Source organism: Astatotilapia calliptera, chromosome 19 (genome assembly GCF_900246225.1).
Source record: "Astatotilapia calliptera chromosome 19, fAstCal1.2, whole genome shotgun sequence".
Lineage (NCBI taxonomy): Eukaryota > Metazoa > Chordata > Actinopteri > Cichliformes > Cichlidae > Astatotilapia > Astatotilapia calliptera.
The window spans coordinates 18896649-18916067 of record NC_039320.1 but is presented as its reverse complement, the minus strand read 5'-3'; the positions used below and the strand labels follow the sequence as shown (position 1 = coordinate 18916067).

Below are 19419 nucleotides of genomic sequence, written 5' to 3'. Positions count from 1 at the left end.
TCCAAGAGTCTTTATCAATGTTCAGCTTTAAATCCATCTGCCAGATTAGCCTTAAAATGTCACATTTCCCATACTGTGTGTTGGCAACAATCTTATAAAAGGCAGAGGCAAAGCAAGCATTTCTAAACATTACACTTATTTATGATGCACTTTGGTGAATGGGTTCCTTTTATTATTTTTTTTATGGTAACAAGAAACTCCTGTATATGTTTTTGCTCAAATGCACTATTCAAACTACTACAAAGGCAATAGATTAAACCCCTGTGAGTTAATAATAACATTTATGATTATTTTATTAAAAAATTATAAAATTAGAGTAGCAGAAATAAAGAAATGCAAGAAAGAAATGAATTTGTCTTTTCATAATATCATGTTGTCTTCTTTAAAATATGTTGATGTAAATAAAATGGTTTAACAAGTATAAGAGACACATGTCAGCATAGTCAAAAAGAAAAGGTGGATTTATAACTTATGTTAATTGTTGTATTTGACATGCAATTTGGTTGTCAAGAAGCTGTGACGAGAGACAAGTGACAGTTTTTGAAGGTTTCCCTGGAGATATTTTGTATTTTAAATAATATTTTGGAACCCCTTTTCTACACTTGCCTCGGGACATGTTTAATTTACACAACAAATGCGTGTTCTAGTATTTTGTACAGGGGTTACTTTGAAATTCATGGGTGGGACAGAAATTGTCCTGCAATTGCAGAGTGGCCCATTTATGAATGCCAAGTGTCCTCATTTGCTTCATGGACTCAGTGAATGAATGAACCCAGTCTTAACAGGCGACACTTGCAATTCTACTATAAGGCCACTAGATGCCGCTGTTATTCCAGCACACTTGACGCTCGCTTCCAATACCCTGCAGGTTATTGATGGAAGGATAAGGAGTGCTTACATATTTAAGCGTTCCTATATATTCTAACATATTATTAAGCTGGAGATAGCATATATGCAACAGGTGCTCTGACTTGGACGACAATAAAAAAAAAAACAGCTTTTATCTGGTCATGCTTTTTAGGTTTAGCCTGCATCTGCATCTCATGGATCTAACTTGAGCCCACCCAGAGACCCGCCTCGTTCATTCAATTGGTCTGCCACGAACCTGTTTGGTGAAATCCGCCGTTTGTCAGTCAACACTACTGTATCCTCCTCCTCGCTTGGCATCATCCTGTTGTGTGCCCACCTAGTTCCAGCGACGAACGACCCGAAAGCTTTCTGCTTGAAGTGAATATATTTCTAGCAAAAGCCGCCGGCTCGGCACGCGTTTTTCAGATTTGTTTTCGGTCGTTGTCGTAGCATTTTATTTTATCGTCAAAATGAGCCAAGATGTAATAGGCTGCTGTGTAGTTATTGCTAGCTAGGCAGTCAAATTCCTTCAACCAGCAGCCTGCTGCTTCAATCACTGCGGGTTGACACATTTTAGCCGAGGCGCTGTTTAGTGAGCTAGCGGGCTAGCAGGGCAGCCTCCGTAGTCGTTACGTCTAATTTAGCCAGCGTTAGCTGATGTAGTTACTCGGAAAATAGGCGCAGTGCTGCGGTGTGGCTAGTGCAATATAGATTACCACTCTAATATTAGCCTGCTGACAAGGGGTCTTTACTTTTACAGACTAAACGGGCTTATCTAGCGTTGGGGAGAGTGCACAGATATCAGCTGTTACGGGTTCGGATGTGGCGACTCTGCGGTCTTAAACCACTTTTAGCGGATTGAGAAGATTAAATTAAAGAAGGTAGAATTGGATCTCCCAGTGACACACGAGGGGTTAATGATATAAACGGGTATTAAGTAGCTAATCTGTGGCAGCTGGAGTCATTTTAATATTAGCTGTATTAAGAGGCGTGCAGGCTGAGAGCATCTCGGGGAGGCCCCACCGTCTCCTGGCTCCCTCCTCCTTGTCCGAATCTCCCGTGATTTGCTGAGATCGCCCGGTTGAAGTCGCAGTTGCTCTCGGCCGGGGGGACAACTTGACAGCGAGGCCCCTTGGCTAGTCTCCCCCCCACCCCCACCCCCTCCCCCAGTCCTATCCATCCACTCGTCCGGTCCGACACTACTACTACCACCACCACCACCACCACCTCCTCCTCGCTAGAGACAGAAGCGAGGAAACCGGGGTTCGGGAGAAGCTGAAACCGTGGGCAAGTGTTCGTTAGGTCCCGCCTGAACCGGGCTGCCAAAAACCAGAGGGGATGACTCTGGAGTCCATGATGGCTTGCTGCCTGAGCGAAGAGGCGAAGGAGTCGAAACGAATCAATGCAGAAATTGACAAACAACTCCGCCGAGACAAGCGAGACTCCAGGAGAGAGCTGAAATTACTGCTGCTCGGTATGTAGCATGCTAAATCCCAAACGCCCTTTTTAATAGCCATGTTTGTGTCGTTTATGTGGACAGCCAACCTCCTTGGGCCTTCTTGGCGATGCTAGCAGATATGCTGCTAGTTAAGGTTGCTAGCTGGAAGCCTGGTGTGATTATGAGTAAACGTTATGGCATGATTTTCCGAAATGCAGAGCTTGTTTTTGCAACTTGCGTTGGATTTGGCTATCTGGCGTGTGCAGGTGTGAATCTGCATGGCATGCCTAACCAGCGGATCCGTCTCTTTATTCGTGTGTGTGTGTGTGTGTGTGTGTGGATTTTGCATTGGCGTGCAGACAACAGGCTCATTTGGCATCGAAGTTGCGAAGATGTCACCGTTTGCAGGCGACCACATGTTAAGTTATGACTGTCTGATTCATCTCCCAGCTGCAAAACCGCTACTGTCGTTTGTCAGCAGGCGCTGGTTAACTGTGAAGATGGCCACTTGATTTAATCGGGGGGAGGAGGGGGGCTTTGAGTTGATTTCAATAGGTTGCATAACATTTGTACAACTGGAAGACCTTTCAGATCCCTCAGCTAGACCTTGTATGGTGCCCACTCATTCATTGTTACATTTCTGTTATTATTTAATGAGTAACTAGTGTCACAAATCTACACTTGCAGAGGACAAGGATACTGAGGGGCTGGCCCCCTCATCCTGGAGTCTAGCTGAGTAGGTTAGCTATTTTTATAGCAAGTGTGTGGGCAGGTGGGAGCTGCTGTTGGATAAGTTGCTCTGTACTGCATTGATTCATAGTTCTGTGGACACAAAAGGGAACAGTGGACTGTGCTTTCTCGAATGTACTCGCTTACCTACCATATTATAACAGACTAACTTCTTGTCCATTATGTGACCCACCCCCTTCCCTCCATGGCTACTTGAACTAATGCTTGGTGTAAGAGCTTGGGGAGGGGGGTGATAAAAGAATCTCCCTTTTTAGGACAATTGGAATTATCTAGGTTGCATCCTTAGTTTCAAAACGTTTGCTCCCATTTCACGCTCACTAAAAGCAGCCCTGGTTATTTGACATGTGTGTCTCCTTTTTATTTCCCTGGTGAGTACCTCAACTAGGTAAAGTAGGCCATTGATGGGACATAGTTTGCCGTGTGTCGTACATCTTCATCTCTGCTGCACGTTCTTCTACCTGGCTGCCAAGGTGAGCAGGTGAGAAGGGGCGTTTGCTACTCATGCCTGGTGATGAGCTGGATTAATGGAGCTGATTCTAACAGCAGTCTTTTAAACAAACTTTTATGGGTGCATCAGTCTGAAGGACTGAAAGCAAGCGCAAATGGAAACCAGTCACGCTGTAAGTGGACTGTCCTGTGCAAGCTAAAGCTGTCAGTGGACGGCTGGATAAGGACGTGTAAGGCAGGATTAGTCCTGGTTTTAATAGGCTTGGTTAAACACATCTGCTGCTCAGACTTTTTAAGGTGTCACTGACTCCTATTATCCCCTGGCATAATTCTCAAGCCCACAACACTCCGTGCGATCTCGGCCTCTCCACACCTCAGTGGAGGATGGAGACGGTCTCCGTTTTTGAACATTTAACCATCGCATTTCAAAATGGCTGCATTTATTTATTTAATTTTTTTATTTTTATTTTTATAAGGCTCCTTACAGTCTGCACTCATTTACCAGCTTGTACATACTGATCGCAGGAACCTGCTGTGGCAAAGCCCAGCCTTGACCTTTGGGAACAGTCTGGGGAATTTTTGCCAAGAAACTGCACAGGAGAGGTGGAATGATATTGAGCACCATCTCACATGATTGAGAAGTTGTTTTTTTTCCTTCTTTTTTTTTTTTTTTTTTTTCGTAATTGGCTACCCTGGATTTCAGCACGTACGGGATGTGTTCAACATGTCAGTTGATCTTCTACCCCACGGCTCAGTGTGCACAGCTTTAGCTTTAATATATAATGTGCAACTGCAGACTCCTGCAGCGTTACACATGAAATTAGTAGATATGCTTTATTAGGTAAAATATCACACAACCTTTTTGCTGATTTGAGCTTTAACATAATAGTGCAGCAGATTTCCTTGTATATTTAAAAAATGAAGTGATTTTTGGCCCTACATTGACGGAAATATCAGGTCTGCAAGTTAAATGTAACTTTTGTGTGTGTAAATGGGGTCTAATTTACCCAGGCTTACTGTACATTTTGTTTATCAAATGTTCAGTACAGTCAGGAAGATGCTTGAGACTTCTGTAAAACAAAGTAGCAGACTCTTTACCAGGAAAAAAAATGTTGATGAATTGTTCTTGCGTGCAAGAAAACTCCAGCTTACTGACAATGAAATGCAGCCTGACATAAGAAACGGCAAATACTTGGCAAATTACCGTCCTAAAGCCCAATCTTAAAATTGATTTTTGCCTGCCCAGAAGTCTAAGATGATTCCGTTACCAGTAAGGTCTTCCTTCCATCCTTCCATCAGTCCATTTTCTCCCACTTATCCAATTCAGAATCGCAGTTGGGCTGGAGCCTATCCCAGCTGTCATAGCGTGAGAGGCACCCCGGACAGGTCACCACTCTGTCAAAGGGCGAGGGATGAACGATTGCTCACATTCACACCTACAGCTAATTTAGTCTAATAATAACTGGCTAATCACCAGTTAACCCAGCCCCGTGCATGTCTGTGGAGTAACCAGGGAGAACATGCAAGAAGAACTCCACTCAGAAAGTCCCCAGCCTGGAATTGAACTCGGGACCTTCTTGCTGCGAGGCAACTGTGCTAACCGCTGTAGCAGCTTCTCATGTTTGTTGTAGATCTGGAACCACATAATGCAGATTGGTAAAGTCTTGTAATTGTTTTAACTCTAGATTGATGTTACTGTAACTGCATATTGCATTCCTGTAACAGCGTTGATTTTCCTCTCACTAATGACAGTCCACCCTCCTTCTGTGCCACTCGCTTACTGGCAGGATTTGCTACATGGCCAGCGTGTATGTGCCAGAACAGTTATGTGGCTTGGTTACATCTTGCACCCGACCCAAGCACAAAGTTTCCAGTCTAAGAATACAGGGAGGTTAAATGTTATCATTGTTAAACTGCTAACTCGGAGAATAACCGCTCTTCCAGGGCTGCAGCAGTACCACAGTGTGGCTGCTTGTTGCATAGTGCCATATCAGGCCATACTGACAGCTTCCTGCTCCACAGACCAATGGTTTGCCTCTACTTGGTCAAAACAAAGTGAACTAAGAGCTGTGGCTTTTGCTGCATCGGGTAAATAAACTGCTGGAGCAAGCAAACGGTCAGTAAAGTGAGCTGTTAGGTTAAACATTTTAAGGTTTCCTAAAGTGCTTTTCCAGGATTTTTTTCAGAGTTCAAACTCCCAGACAGGCTGTCAGTTGGCATTTGTGTATGTGCCTGATTACGGAAAAACATCCTTAAAAATAAATTAAGTCTGGCTGGGGCTAAAGTTAACTCTGACACCAAAAAGTTGTGGCCCTCTCTACGGCATATCATTCCAGGCATTGTTTAAGTCGTTTGCCAAGTACTCAGTGATTTCATTGTTCTTTCCTGTGTCAGCAGTACATCTTGTTATACCAGGTTAAGGCATCCTTTTTAGATGAGCAGTGTGATTGAACCAGGAAGGGGATCAAGGGTTAGGCTCACATTTATTGCTGACCTTACTTCTCCTGCCAAGCCATCTTATTTTGATCATATATGGCAATAGGGATTCCTAGATGGATGTGTGTTTGTGTGTGCGCGCGCACACAGTTTTTCGGGGGGGCTTTAATGCCAGTGAATGTGAAGTTCTGCAGCTTTTCCTCAAATCCCCTTTATCATGGTCAGATCTAACGCTTTTTAAATATGAAGGTCGACGTAAGACGTGCTCTGCGTATCTGAGAGTTTCGAAAAATCTGTTTACCATATTTAGGCGATTAATTTTCCACAGAGATGTAAGATAAACTAATATGCACGATTAAAAACCCTTAAAATGCGACAATTGGTAATCTGTTCTCTCTGACAGTTCTTCATTTTATCTCATCGCCTGCAAGACTGACGCATCTACTTGCAAGAAAAAAGATCGAAAGCAAAAGCAGTTCTCACTAAACATCTTTAAGGCCTCGTACGTTCTGTGGGGAGACCCCAAACTGTACTTGACAAAACATTTTTTGTTATTTTCAGTGTTTTCCATCATATTTTTTGTGAATGTGTAAAGAAGACAGATATAAGGAGAAAGAGAAATCCACCCAGACGTCATTCCATTCATTTTTTTTTCTGTCTTGTTTATGTGATGTCTTTTAGAAAAGGTTCACAGCCAGGTCTCAGAAAACTGCAGTGGGATGAGTTGATGAGGCAGTATATGTCAGGCTACATGTTATGTTTTGTATAATTTTGCACCTTTCTGTCTCCTGCCTGGTTAGGATGCCCAGTTTAAATCTTTTACAGAGACGTACGTATGCACAAATTCACCATCGTCGAACTTGGATAGCGTCTCCTTTTACCGTTTTCTCAGCCAGCCTTGCACACGTTCCTTGTCTCGCTCTATGACACCGTGTCTTTTACACATTTTGCTCTCTAGCACGCAGATGAAAGTATACACACACACGCGCGTTCTTAAAAGAGGGTCATGGCAGGTTCTCTAGAGATTTGAGGCTAGATGGAGGCTGTCCCACATACTGCTTGCTTCCCCCCCACAGTCCCCAGACAGGACGGGTACGTAGCCTGCCTTTCTGTTCTCTGCCAGCATCTTCAGTCCTCTCTGTGGTGACAGAGTGGCATGTTCATTCCTGTTTACTCCCACCAGCTGCCGCGTACAGTAAAGCCCACACTTCTCCCTCATCGCAACGTTTCAACTTCTGTCACTTCAATTTTCTGTTTCGAGTTGGATTTGGAAGGCTGTGCCACGCTTACGCTGTGCATAAAGTGGATTTGTTAAATAATTGTAGCAAATAGCCGTGGCATACGTTTACTGCCCATGTGTGGACAGAGTGATGTTCTCTCTCGGTCTGTGATGAGATTCCCTAAAATAAGAACCACAGCTTAAGAAGCGATATCAATATCAAGGATTTGGCTGGTTTTAGTTGGAGCAGCTGAGCACACTGTGTGTTGTAGATTTAAAAAAGGGAAAAAAAATACTCCTGCAAAGTGTTGAATCTTTTGTCGAGTGAGGTTTCTTTTATTCTTTCTTTTTCCTGCCATTTTTGTTGCTCACCCACTCGCACTCTGCCACTCAACACTCATTGCATACACACTGGTAAACAGACAAGGCCATCCTAAGATGGTGAGATGAAGACGCGTGAGAGTGTGTGTATTATGTGCAGCGCTTGCTTATAGCACGCATGTTCGATTTACAGCTCCGACACCCACGTACGCGGAGCACTCGGCAGATGCAGAGGCATCGGCTCAAAGCCCGTAGAGTTATACCGAGATTCTGACGGAAGGAAGCACAATGAACACAGAGCAAGCGGCCATATATCTGACAGGGAGAAATGGCCCTTGTCCTTTTTTTGAAGTCTTTGCAGGGAAAGGGGGTAGAAATGGGACATCACAGTGGAGGTAACATCCATGCCTTGAGGTTGACCACAGGATCTGTGTGTGTGTGTGTGTGTGTGTGTGTGTGTGTGTGTGTGTCCACAGTTGGTTAGGCAGGTGGTGTGTGTGTTGCATAGCTGCAGGCTGCCTTGGCTCAGTCCCTTTCCTTTGTACGCCTGAAAGAGGCCAATTTCCAAGATGAATATGTGAAAGCTTAAGACCCTCGCTACATTTTTGCTTAGCCTTCTCATTTTTTAAAAGTTTTCCCAGGTGCTGACAAAAACGTATAATGCCTACATGATGCCAGTTTTGTCAGTATCTTAACCTTGACTGTGTTTATGCAGACGGTTTCTCTGTGCTGAGATTTGATTGCCACGTGCTGACTGAAAGGACCGTTGATAAACCCAGATAAACATGTGCTGTTCATAGCAATGGACAGTTATATTTTGGCGTGTGTGTTTTTGTAGCTTGCCATCACCAGTGTGTGAATGGGTGGATGACTGGATATGTAAAGCGCTTTGGGGTCCTTAGGGACTAGTAAAGCGCTATATAAATACAGGCCATTTACCATTTTTGCATGCAAATTTACAGCAATGCCGATGACTTCCTGTTCATCGAAAGCAGCGACTCGTTTTGCATGGGGAGGTCAGGTTTAGCAGAAATGGGCACGCTTGTGAACAAGGCCCTGTGGCGGCTGCGTTTGAAGCAGGCTGGGAGATTTATAAGATGAGCAGACTGTGTAAACAAAGCAATGCCTTCGTGTAGGTGTGCGCGCACACGCCGGGGCTCAACCAAAACTGCTGCACCAAGACAGCAGTGTGTCAAGTCTATCAGGGGTTGTGTCACAAGCTGACATCAGTTGCGTTATGTAAAGGCTTATGAAAGCTATCCTGGCAATGGAATATACAGGTGTAGTGCTTGCTGCCTTTTTAGTTGATGGGGAGCTGTACTGCTTGCGTACTGTTATCATTTCAGCGCCTCTTTGTAATTTGGGTGTTGAGAGCAAGTTTTTGTTGTGTGCTTATTGTCATCGGGTTACCCTCGAGTGAGACTTTGGTTTTTTGGAACAAAGCTCATCGGTTCTGCGAAGAGAGTAGTGTTGGTGTGTGTGTGGGCTGTGTAGTGTACCTTGCACTGTTGCGCTGGGACACAATCTCCACTCTTTCTTTTTGGCTCTCTCTCACAGTACCTAGAAGAGAGCTCAGTGTGTGTGCGCGCGCGTGTGTGCGCGTGAGCTATTAAAAGGTGACCTCCTTTTTCTAGGTCATTACCAAAAAAGAATGGATGGATTCTAGTTATGAATATCCAAAATTCTTGACAGAGAGGGATGAGAATGGCGAGGCATATTTCTTGCCTCAGGGAGGTTATGAGGGGAGCGAGGGGTGGGGGCGTGTTAGTGGGGAAGAGTTGGTGAGGGCATGGAAATGGCTGTGGCTGACACTAGTACAATTTTTGGGGAGGAAAAAGCGAGGACAGAGGCTTGTAGTGTGTTGTCTGGGGAAAAGAGGGACATGATAGTTAAGGGAACACAGCGGAGGGAGATCTTGTGATGGGGTCACGAGAAATAAATCAGACATTAGGCTGGAGAGTGATCCTCTTGCTCCTTCGGTGAGCCGGTCTGCAGTCATTGCCAATGCAGCCCTGTTGCAAAGAATACGCTCTCTGTGTTTGACTTCTTTTATTAGGCCGACCAGCGTGTAGCTTTCACTGCAGTGCATTGATTCATCCAGGAGAAATGAAGATGGTGCTTTTTGCTTTTTTTTTTTTTTTTTTGTTTTTTTTTTAAAAAAACCACTGAACTATAAAGCCTGTCTAGTCTGTTATCCTAAATTGGGCATTTTGTTGGATGAAGGAGAGCCATTTTCCCCTTATGGATAAAGACTTTAGATATAAGAAATATATTTTTGAGATTAAGCTGTTTCTTCTCCATTGACAGGAAAGTGATTATCTCTCCCATTCCTTTCACTGTCCTAAGGTGTCAGAACCCCCTGACCTCAGACCATACCCCCTCTCCCGCCCATCCCAAATGTTCTGCTTAACCGAGGCCCTTCTTCTCTGCGGTGAACCAAAATATGAAGAGCACAGAGCGAGCCTGAGGGGCTCGCAGTTATATTTACTGTCTGCTACGAAAGAGAGGAGAGAGAGAAGGGGCGGATGGGAGGGGTTTAAAAAAGAAGAGGAAAAAAGAAAACACAGGAACGCAAAAAGAGGGAGACAGAGGAGGGGTTGCTATGGTAACGGAAATATGGCTGCTCTTCAAAAACCTTGAATGTAGGTGGTGGTGAGATGAGTGTAGCCTATGTGTGTTGTTTTTTTTTTTTTTTGTTTTTTTCCCACGTCTTTCGTCTTTCCCTCTCAGTTCTGCAGATATCATTGATGTGCTGGATCCTGTTTGATATCACTGAGAACTCAAATGCCATCAGCCTGTTTGTTTTTAATATTTATTTATTTTCATGGCCTGAGGGTAAGGTTTTTAGGCAGTATGCAGACCTTAGAGGGCTATTGTGAAATGTAGGTTAGGCCTAACAGACCACCAATCGAGTGGGGTTTTTTTTTTTTTTTTTTTTTTTTTTAATTTAATTTTTTTCGGGATATAGAAAGGCTTAAAGTGTTGTTTTTGTTGTCTTTAACTGAAGGAAGAGTATGCGACTCTGACGGTGAAATCAGGGATGTTTTGGTATCAAAAGGTACATTTTATCTTGGCTGTTATGATGTTTGAAATATTGTAATAGTTTTACTTCCAAATATGGAATCAGGAGGGCAGGAAAGAATCACTGAGTGAGTTTCGCCCTTTGCCAAAAGATGACAGCAGGGGTCGTTGTCAGAGGCAGTTCACTGTTAGATGCTGGATATAGTAGGGCAAACTGTCTTAATTGTCTTCATTAAATTAGCTCATATTTCCTTCACTCATCCCTCCCCTTTTTTTTTCCCTAGAAATATTTTTTGAATTGTTTACTTGGCAAACTGTGGAGCAACTTCCTGACACTAGACAAAGAAGCTTTGACATATGTGCACCCCTAATGAGTTTAGTTAATCAGTTTGGAATGTCAGTCAAGGGATTTTATAACAAGTTGACTAAGGACTCGTATGAGCATCCCGTATTAATATAATTTTGAGAAAAACATTGTCTATCCTATTAATTACCTCGAATGTCAAGTAACTAAACAGAAAAACGGACTGCAGCATGTCTGAGTTCATGTTACAGGTTCGGCTCTGGGTCTTGGCAGAAATGAGGGGTCTGATTTTTCAATATGAAAATGGGACAGTTCAGTGGCATCGAATAGGACTGGGTAGTGATATAGATTAACACCTCAGTGACAACAGATGCGATTTTATTCACAATATATTTCCTCTTCTTGTTGTTTTTTTACTGTTAAAATCTTTGCGGCTTTCTGTGTGTAACACACTGGTAGTTCATTGCTGTGGCGGTGACACATGAAGAGCGAACCATAACATCTTGTCTTGTGGATTTGGTTTTTGTGGAGCCTTTTTTTTTTTTTTTTTTTTTCCCCTCCCCTGTTATTTCTCACTTCTTGTCTGCCACGTTTATATGAATGTAGACTAAGTAGTAGTGTATACTGTGATGAGTAATTTATAAGCTCTCGTACCCAGCAGCGAGCTCTAATGTGTCCTGGGTCTATCCCCAGGCCATTTCCTTATAGGACCTTACCTCACCTAAGGAAGTGCACATCAGGCATCCCCTTACCCGGCTCATTTCAATGTGGAGGATTAGCAGCTTTAATCTCGGCTCCTCCCGAACAATCAACCTCCTCAACATGTCTCAAAGGGAGAGCAGAGATACTCTTTGGAGGAAGCTGATTTCTGCCACTCGTATCTGCAAGCTGATAGTAATTGGTGAGGGTGGGAACATAGGTTGATCTGTAAATTGACAACTTCATGTCCATGCTCAGCTCTTTCTTCACCACAGTAGATCGGCACCACTTGCATATCATTGCTGATACTATAGCAATACATCAGTTAGTGTCCCGCTGCACAGTCCTCACTCTTACACACGGTCCTAAGTTACTTTAATTCTTCCACTTGGGTAAGAAATTCATCTCGAGTTTAGATTGGGTGGTCCACCCTTTTTCCAGCTGAGAAGCATGGCGTCAGCGGTAGAAGTACCAATGTGAACCAGACTCTTAGGACAGATGAACATGGAGGAATTGGTTGGTAACAACAAGCAAGTACCCATACTCCCACAGGACACCTTAAGGGACACAGTTGAATGTTTTCTCGAAGTCCACAGAAGACTTATCAACTTCCACTGCACAAATTTATTGGCAGAGCATTGGCATCGGCTCATTATCCTTAACTGCCATTGGCTATTTTCAAATAAATAGTTGACCTGTCAGTTCTGGATATCTTATGTTCAGGTATGATTGAATTTGTGTTCAGTCAGAGGTAGAGAACTAAAAGGAAAGCTAAGATTTTTGTTTCCTTGGCACATGTGAGACTTTCTCTTACTGTGCTCTTTACCAGTTTGGTGTTGCCATTTTTGGATTATACTAGAGTAGCTTTGCATGATCTAAAGTTCAAACTAATCCCAATTCATCTTTTACTTTGTCTTGATCGAGCCTCGGGCTGCTTACTGTTGCAATTTTGCTTTGATTGGGGACCCTCACGATAGGTGTGACCCACACTGTAACTATGATCCTGTGTCTTTGTGCTCAGGTACAGGAGAAAGTGGCAAGAGCACCTTCATCAAGCAGATGAGGATCATCCATGGAGCTGGATACTCTGATGAAGATAAAAGAGGCTTCATTCGACTTGTTTATCAAAACATCTTCACCTCCATGCAGTCCATGATCCGCGCCACTGAGAACCTCAAGATCCCCTACAAATATGAAGACAACCGGGTAAAGGCTATTGTGGTTTTCTCCTGTTAACTTTTATTATTTTAAAAGAGCTTCCATGCCTCTGTGCAATGAGGATTTTGTAAGATTCCCTAAGAAATCAACTAGTGCAGATTTATTTATATTGCTTTCTTTTATAGGGACGGGTCAGGAATGAAATTTATTAGTTCGTCAAAAGTGAAACTGAAGCAGTGTAGCCCTTTTTTTCTTTTCTTTTTTTTTTTTTGGACGACATCCTCAGTGCAGATGCCATTTTCTTTCTTCTCAGAGTTTGACCAACTGTCTTTTTTAAAATCTTTCCAAGAAAGAACTTCTGGCACGCAAGAAGTGATGCATTTAGTTTGTCTAGCAGAAACATTATCTTTGGAAAAAGTAGAATAGGTGGGTGGTTGGGATCGGATGTTTGGTCTAAACAGACAGTGGAAAAAATCTGCTGTTTGCAGAAATATCAAAAGTCTACAGCTGAAAACTGAAATGACTGGATAATTCTTGTAGTTTTTAAAAAACATAGATCTATATTTCTGTTTGCTGTGTTGTGGCCATGTATGTCAGATCTTTTGTTACTTACTTCACCTTTTGTCTTCCCAGGCTAATGCTATGCTTGTGAAGGAGGTGGACATTGAGAAGCTCAATAGTTTTGAGCAACCATACATCACAGCTATTAAAACCCTGTGGGCTGATCCAGGAATCCAGGAGGCCTACGACCGTCGCAGAGAATACCAGCTCTCTGACTCCACAAAATAGTACGTCTTTTCACCTCGCTTTGCAGACGATGGTCATGGTATCTGTGTAATGTTTCAGAATGTTATTTATGAGCTGCATGTAATTTTTGTCTGTAATGCTGGTTTGGGAACATTTGTCACCTATTTAACCATTTTATTTTTGGCCTTGTGTAAGACCCATCTTGTTTGGTATCAGTTTTAAATTACTATAATTTAAGTGTAGTCGATGACTGATGTATTTTTTATTTTTTTTAAAATGAAAAATAAGTCTGTTCCCAAACCTGCATTAAAAATGTTGCATTGGTCTCATCTCATGTGAAAATGAAATGAGACCAACCAAGAAACGAGAAATATGATGCGGGGGTGCCTGTGCTTAATTAATGTGAGACTGAGCAGCTGCAATATAAAGAGCTGTTTCACTAAATTCAAGGTCATTGTTTCTCTCTGCGAAGCTAGGTTCAGCCTGACGTAAGTTTAAAAATATATATTTCATGATTTTGGGGGGGAACTGACACTGTGTGTAGCAGGGACACAGTTGTCTTCAGAGGTCAAGATGCTAATTTTCAGAGTAATTAAGGTGTGGTTGGATGTGTGGGGTTGGTGTCAGGTTCTGTGTGGGTTTCGGTGTATATGCTGGGCAGAGCAGCACATTAGCCTTTTGTCCACTGGAAAATTTGGCTGACAAATTACAAAAATCTCCTGTTTATTTGACAATCTCTCATGAAAATGGCACTATTTAGCTTTTAATTGATATTAGTGTAATTAGTTGTACGAGGAAAAAAAAAGACTTGTTATTGGAGAGAGACTGATTTCACTGGCCCATCCAACTAAATAAGAATAAACACTGAAACCACTATGGAGCCCCTTATTTTACCCTGAGCTTGAGCTTCATGCAGTCATCAGTGAAAACACACTAAAGTAAGTCTTACAGTAGCTTCCAATTTCTGTGTCCAGATTGGCTAGAAACGGTGCCATTTGTCTTTAGAGAAAAGATGCACTGCTAGTAATTGTTTAAAAAAAAAAAAAAAAAAAAAAAAAAAGAACTTGGTAAGGTGTACACCCTTTGTGTCACAATACATGACTCCAGGGTGCAAAGCCAAAGGCCATCGCTCACTCTTTAGTGCCCCCTGGTTGTGCTTGCTCTGTACTGCAGGTCAAGTTTGTGTGCATGCAGATGCGTTTGCAGTTTGACATCAAATATGTAAGGTTTGTATTTGTTTAAGCATGCGTATGACAGAATGAAATGCAAGTAAATCATTGAATGATGTCTTCAGTTCAGTGTTATCCACACTGTTCGTGTATATCTCCAGTTACCTTAGTGATATAGACCGTGTGACTGCGGAGGGTTATGTTCCCACCCAGCAAGATGTACTGAGGGTCCGTGTTCCCACCACGGGTATAATAGAGTACCCGTTTGACCTGGAGAACGTCATCTTCAGGTACTCCCTCAAGGCACCAGGACTGCAGCGTCACCATGACTAGAGGACACAAACCACTGACTGTCAGTGTAAAAGAAGTAGCTCAGAATCATTTATTTCCAAAAAAAAGATTAAAGTTGGGACAAACAATACTAACATGAGTAGATTGCTTTGTCCTATGAGGCTATCAGTGGTTTGTGTGTAGCATCGTCTTCTAGTTCTGGCCCCAAGGGGAAAGGAGAACCTAAGGCCAGACATGTTGCACTGAAGGGAGCAGCAACAAAGTACAGATAAAGAAGGATTAGGCAGAGATGTCAAAGATTCTCCAGGAATTTGTCATGAAATATTAGACAATTGGATGCACATTGAAAGGCAGAAGAATTTAACCTTTAAAGAAACAAAGGGGAATATGTTTCCCGTTGTCCTTGATGTCAGACTTGTCCAATCCTTGTTTATCTGATACAGGTGCTGCTGTTTCCGCTGCTAAAGTCACTGCTGCTGTCACCGATGCCACCTACACTGTCTGCACCACCATATTCCACAAATGTCTTGACCTCAGTGTCCATGGTCAGTTAAAGATAAACTGCTAATGTCAAAGCCCTGGGAATAGTGTTGGTGGAGCAGTGGCACTAACACCTTTTTGTTTCTGTGATGCGGCCTTTTCTGTGAGTCTTCTTCAACAGGACTGATCCACACTTTCCTGGAATGGCTGTGGTGTTGCGGTAATTGCCTGCCACGCTTTATATAACTGTTTTCCTGTCTCTCCCCTCCCTCCCTCTTTTTTTTTTTTTTTTTTTTTTTTTTTTTTTTATTTTATATTCCTTTTTCCTGACTGGCTCGTTTGTAGTTATCTTTCGGATCTGGATCGTATTTCAGATTCCAACTATCTTCCCACACAGCAGGATGTACTCAGGGTGCGCATCCCCACTACAGGAATCATAGAGTACCCCTTCGACTTGCAAAGCATCATTTTCAGGTAGAAAGATGGCTGTTTTGGCTGCGTCCATTCATGTTTTGTCGTGACGTCATTAACTCATTTGATGTTTTATTTTTATTTTTCTTCTCCCCCAAGTCCCAAATAAACCATCTATTTTTTTCCTCACAATGACTGAAAATAACTCAACACTTTTGATTTATCAATGCGGGTTCTTTGTCTGTATCCCATCCCATACTCTCTTCAATCATTAAAAAGTAGAAGTTGTCATCTTTTTACAGTCTCCCATAGTTACGTACCTACCTGGCGCTATGAACAGCAGTCACATGCACACAAATCACAGTCCCCTAATGAAACAAAGTCCTACATTTTGGTGCCCGGTCTCTGTAAATGGGTCACCTCCTCTATTCCTCTTCCTCTCCGGCTGGCAGAAGAAACGAGGTCGTCCTCTCCGCGGTGGAGGAATGTTATTTCGGGCAGCAGGTCCTGCAGGGCCTATATTGGCCCTGGGTCTCTGTGGACCACTGTGGACTGGGCCACCACCAGGGGGCACCAGTGAGCTGTGACTTTAAGCTTATTTGTACGACTGCTCTGAAGGCAAGTACCTGTGCATCCAGAGGTGCTTGAAAATACTCTGATATAAATTGGAGAGATGCCATTTATCTGCTGTTTCATCAGGCAAATGTTCTTGACTTCAAAGATTTAATTAAATCAATTGTCACAAAGGGGCTTAATGAAACTGGGACCTACAGTCCCAGATGAGTGAAGGCTGACCTTGTCAAGGAGAAGCTCAAGAAACCTGAAACCACATGAGGACTCAGAGTATCTCTTAGGTTTAATCTTGACTCTAAATGCTATGCCTATGACTGGCTTCAGACTTTTTTTTTTTTTTTAAATTTTGGCTTACCTACTGCCAGCACATGTGCTGAAATCAAACTGAAATGCAAATTTTTTTTATTTTGTAAATTGCCTTCCATATCTTTGCTTCCAACACGCTCTCGGCTCTGCCTCCTGTCCTCTGTCACGCCCCCCTCCCCAGCTCTTGTTTTATCCTGTCTTATGTCTCTCTGGTGTCCTTTTTGTCTTTAACTGTGCTTCAAAGCATTTACAACTGTTATGTTCTACTCTATCGCACACACTGGGGAAGGGTGAGAAAGCTTTGTAGTAGTGAAAAATGTGTTATGAGCTTCTATTTTCAACATGACACACAAACAGAAGTACAGACTAATCTGTTATCAACTAAAACAGTTAACTGTTGCTAGGGCCATAAAGAGTTTCAGGTGAATATGCCACAATACGCTACTAACTATATGAGACTACTGAACAGTTAAAATTCACCTATGCACCCACCTGTGCATGTTAGTGGTCTATAATACCTGTTACATACTGGGTGGGGTTAGCAATACTGAGGAGGCAACAATTTCTTGTATGGACATAACTGGAATGACTGTTTTTGTAGTTTCTTTGGTTCATGTTTGTAACTTGGGCATTTAGCAAACAATAAAAGTAACACAACTTCCTAAGTTCCTTCCTGTTTCTATTGTCTGTCTTAAATGGAAAGCTTGCCTGGTGGCGTGCATGACTCACACACAACAAAAACACGTGCACGCTCCACATCTGTGTCTGTGTGTGGGTTTTTGTTTTGTTTTTTGTTTTTCCTGTATAGAGAGATCTGTACACTGATACACTTGAAAGTATTTCAAAGAAGATGTTGAATCCATCAGGGTTCTTGTTTCAGCAACTTTAAAATGAAGTTAATAGGACCAAATCTTTTAACAAATGGTCAGGACCCAGAATAAATGTTGGGCCTATTTCTGCTGTCTCTTAAAAATGACAGTGAAAATATGCTTTGATGGGTCCCTGGATGAAAGGCTGAATCTTTTATGTAGGTCATATGCAGAAAATGTTTAAGGGGGATGTACTCCAGTGAGAGAGTTCTTCTGTTACTCAAAATGGAATGAAACAGAAGTGTATCTTGTTGAAAAGGCCAGGTTATTAAGTTGTGTATTAGTAATTCATAGAATATGCAAGATTTACGCTTGTGTGAGTTCACTAAATGCGTCTTGATGGATTCAAAATCTTTGCAGAATCTGTAAGAATAAGCTTCTCATGCCTTGCTAGAGTGCGAGGACTCTTGAGAGCTTAAACTTTTGTTTAACACTAAGCACTCTTTTAGTTCCATTAATCACTTACCATAAACTAGGCCACCCAAACTTGCATGCCAATTTATTTTTCCCCCCTTCTTTTTTTCACTTTTTATTCTCCTTCGCCTTCATCCTGCCATCAGGATGGTAGATGTAGGGGGCCAGAGGTCAGAGAGGAGGAAGTGGATTCACTGCTTTGAGAATGTCACTTCCATTATGTTTCTTGTGGCGCTGAGTGAGTATGATCAGGTCCTGGTGGAGTCAGACAATGAGGTAAGTGCGACAAATGGTTTGTATTTAGAGTATTCTGGATATTTTAGTCTGAAGATGACTTCAATATTGACGCCAAATTAACATTCTGTTTCTGCTCAACACTGTTCTCATCAGAACCGCATGGAAGAGAGTAAGGCTCTGTTCAGGACTATCATTACCTACCCCTGGTTTCAAAACTCCTCTGTCATCCTCTTCCTTAATAAGAAAGACCTGCTAGAGGAGAAGATCACCTACTCGCACTTGGTGGACTACTTTCCCGAGTTTGATGGTGAGATCATCTACGTGTTTGTGTTGAGTGATTGACACATGCGTTTGGTTCCTGCTAGAAATCAGACTTGTCACAATATCATCGCTTTCGATTGATATTCAGATGAGGGATTTAAAGATGTGCACTGTGTTGGTTATTCTGTCAAAGACATGGATGATAGCAGTGTTAATAAAGTGATAAGCATCATATGTGCCAGTGTGATGTTAGTAAAACTGGGTTTGACTCAGCTGAGCTAATCCACAAATCAGTTTGAAGCAACTTTTCCTTAGTGTGGACCAAAGTTGTGAAGGTGACTTGAAGTACAATGCACACTCGCACATCCTCACCCATTTCTGCATTTTAGGTCCCCAGAGAGATGCACAGGCGGCGCGGGAGTTTATCCTCAAGATGTTTGTGGATTTAAACCCAGACAGCGACAAGATCATCTACTCTCACTTCACTTGTGCCACGGACACTGAGAACATCCGCTTTGTGTTTGCAGCTGTCAAAGACACCATCCTACAGCTCAATCTCAAAGAGTACAACCTGGTGTGAGGGCTCAAATGCGACGCACATCTCCTCCCCCACTGCACAAATGCACACCTCTTTGGGAATGTGCCGTCAGCTCCACATGCATTACACAGCACATCACTCCAGCTCACATACACAAACACACACAGCCGCAGATGTGCTCGCATGCACGCACACAATCCCTCCCCCAACAGAACCGTTTTTTTTGTTTGTTTTTTTTCTCCCCCTTTCTCCCAGTACAGTGAACCCACAGATCCTCCCACCTGCAGACGTTGCCCCTCTTCTTTCACCAAAGCCTCTTCCTCCTCCTCTCGGCAGCTTGCTGTGTTAGTCTTCAGTCCTCCCAAAGCTGCTCTGTGTGTGTGGGTGTGGATTTGGCCCCGGCTGCTGGCTCTGGCACACAAACCTTTCACACGAGCTATACAGTGACTGGAGGGGATTTTGGTGTGAGTGCGTGTGTGTG

General features: G+C 42.8%; 1 protein-coding gene across 3 annotated transcripts; it reads left to right on the top strand.

Moving 5' to 3' along the window:
* The first annotated feature begins 379 nt into the window (after positions 1-379).
* gna11b (guanine nucleotide binding protein (G protein), alpha 11b (Gq class)) lies at positions 380-19135 on the top strand. Of its 3 annotated transcripts, XM_026151405.1 has the most exons (8): positions 380-2323; positions 12506-12690; positions 13276-13430; positions 14720-14848; positions 15675-15803; positions 18049-18178; positions 18293-18446; positions 18790-19135. In XM_026151405.1, exons 1-8 carry the CDS (start codon positions 2188-2190, stop codon positions 18978-18980), a joined length of 1209 nt encoding a protein of 402 aa, XP_026007190.1. In that variant the 5' UTR covers positions 380-2187; the 3' UTR covers positions 18981-19135. The 3 variants fall into 3 exon arrangements, with proteins under 3 accessions (XP_026007190.1, XP_026007192.1, XP_026007191.1); XM_026151407.1 differs by lacking the exon at positions 15675-15803 and having other exon boundaries at positions 381-2323; XM_026151406.1 differs by lacking the exon at positions 14720-14848 and having other exon boundaries at positions 384-2323.
* The last annotated feature ends 284 nt before the right edge of the window (positions 19136-19419 follow it).

Bases quoted from the DNA above. Each gene is read 5' to 3' on its own strand.
- gna11b (XM_026151405.1), top strand. From the start codon at position 2,188: ATGACTCTGGAGTCCATGATGGCTTGCTGCCTGAGCGAAGAGGCGAAG. The intron at 15,804-18,048 runs GTAGAAAGATGG...TCCTGCCATCAG, and splicing joins TTGCAAAGCATCATTTTCAG to GATGGTAGATGTAGGGGGCC. The intron at 18,447-18,789 runs GTGAGATCATCT...TCTGCATTTTAG, and splicing joins CTACTTTCCCGAGTTTGATG to GTCCCCAGAGAGATGCACAG.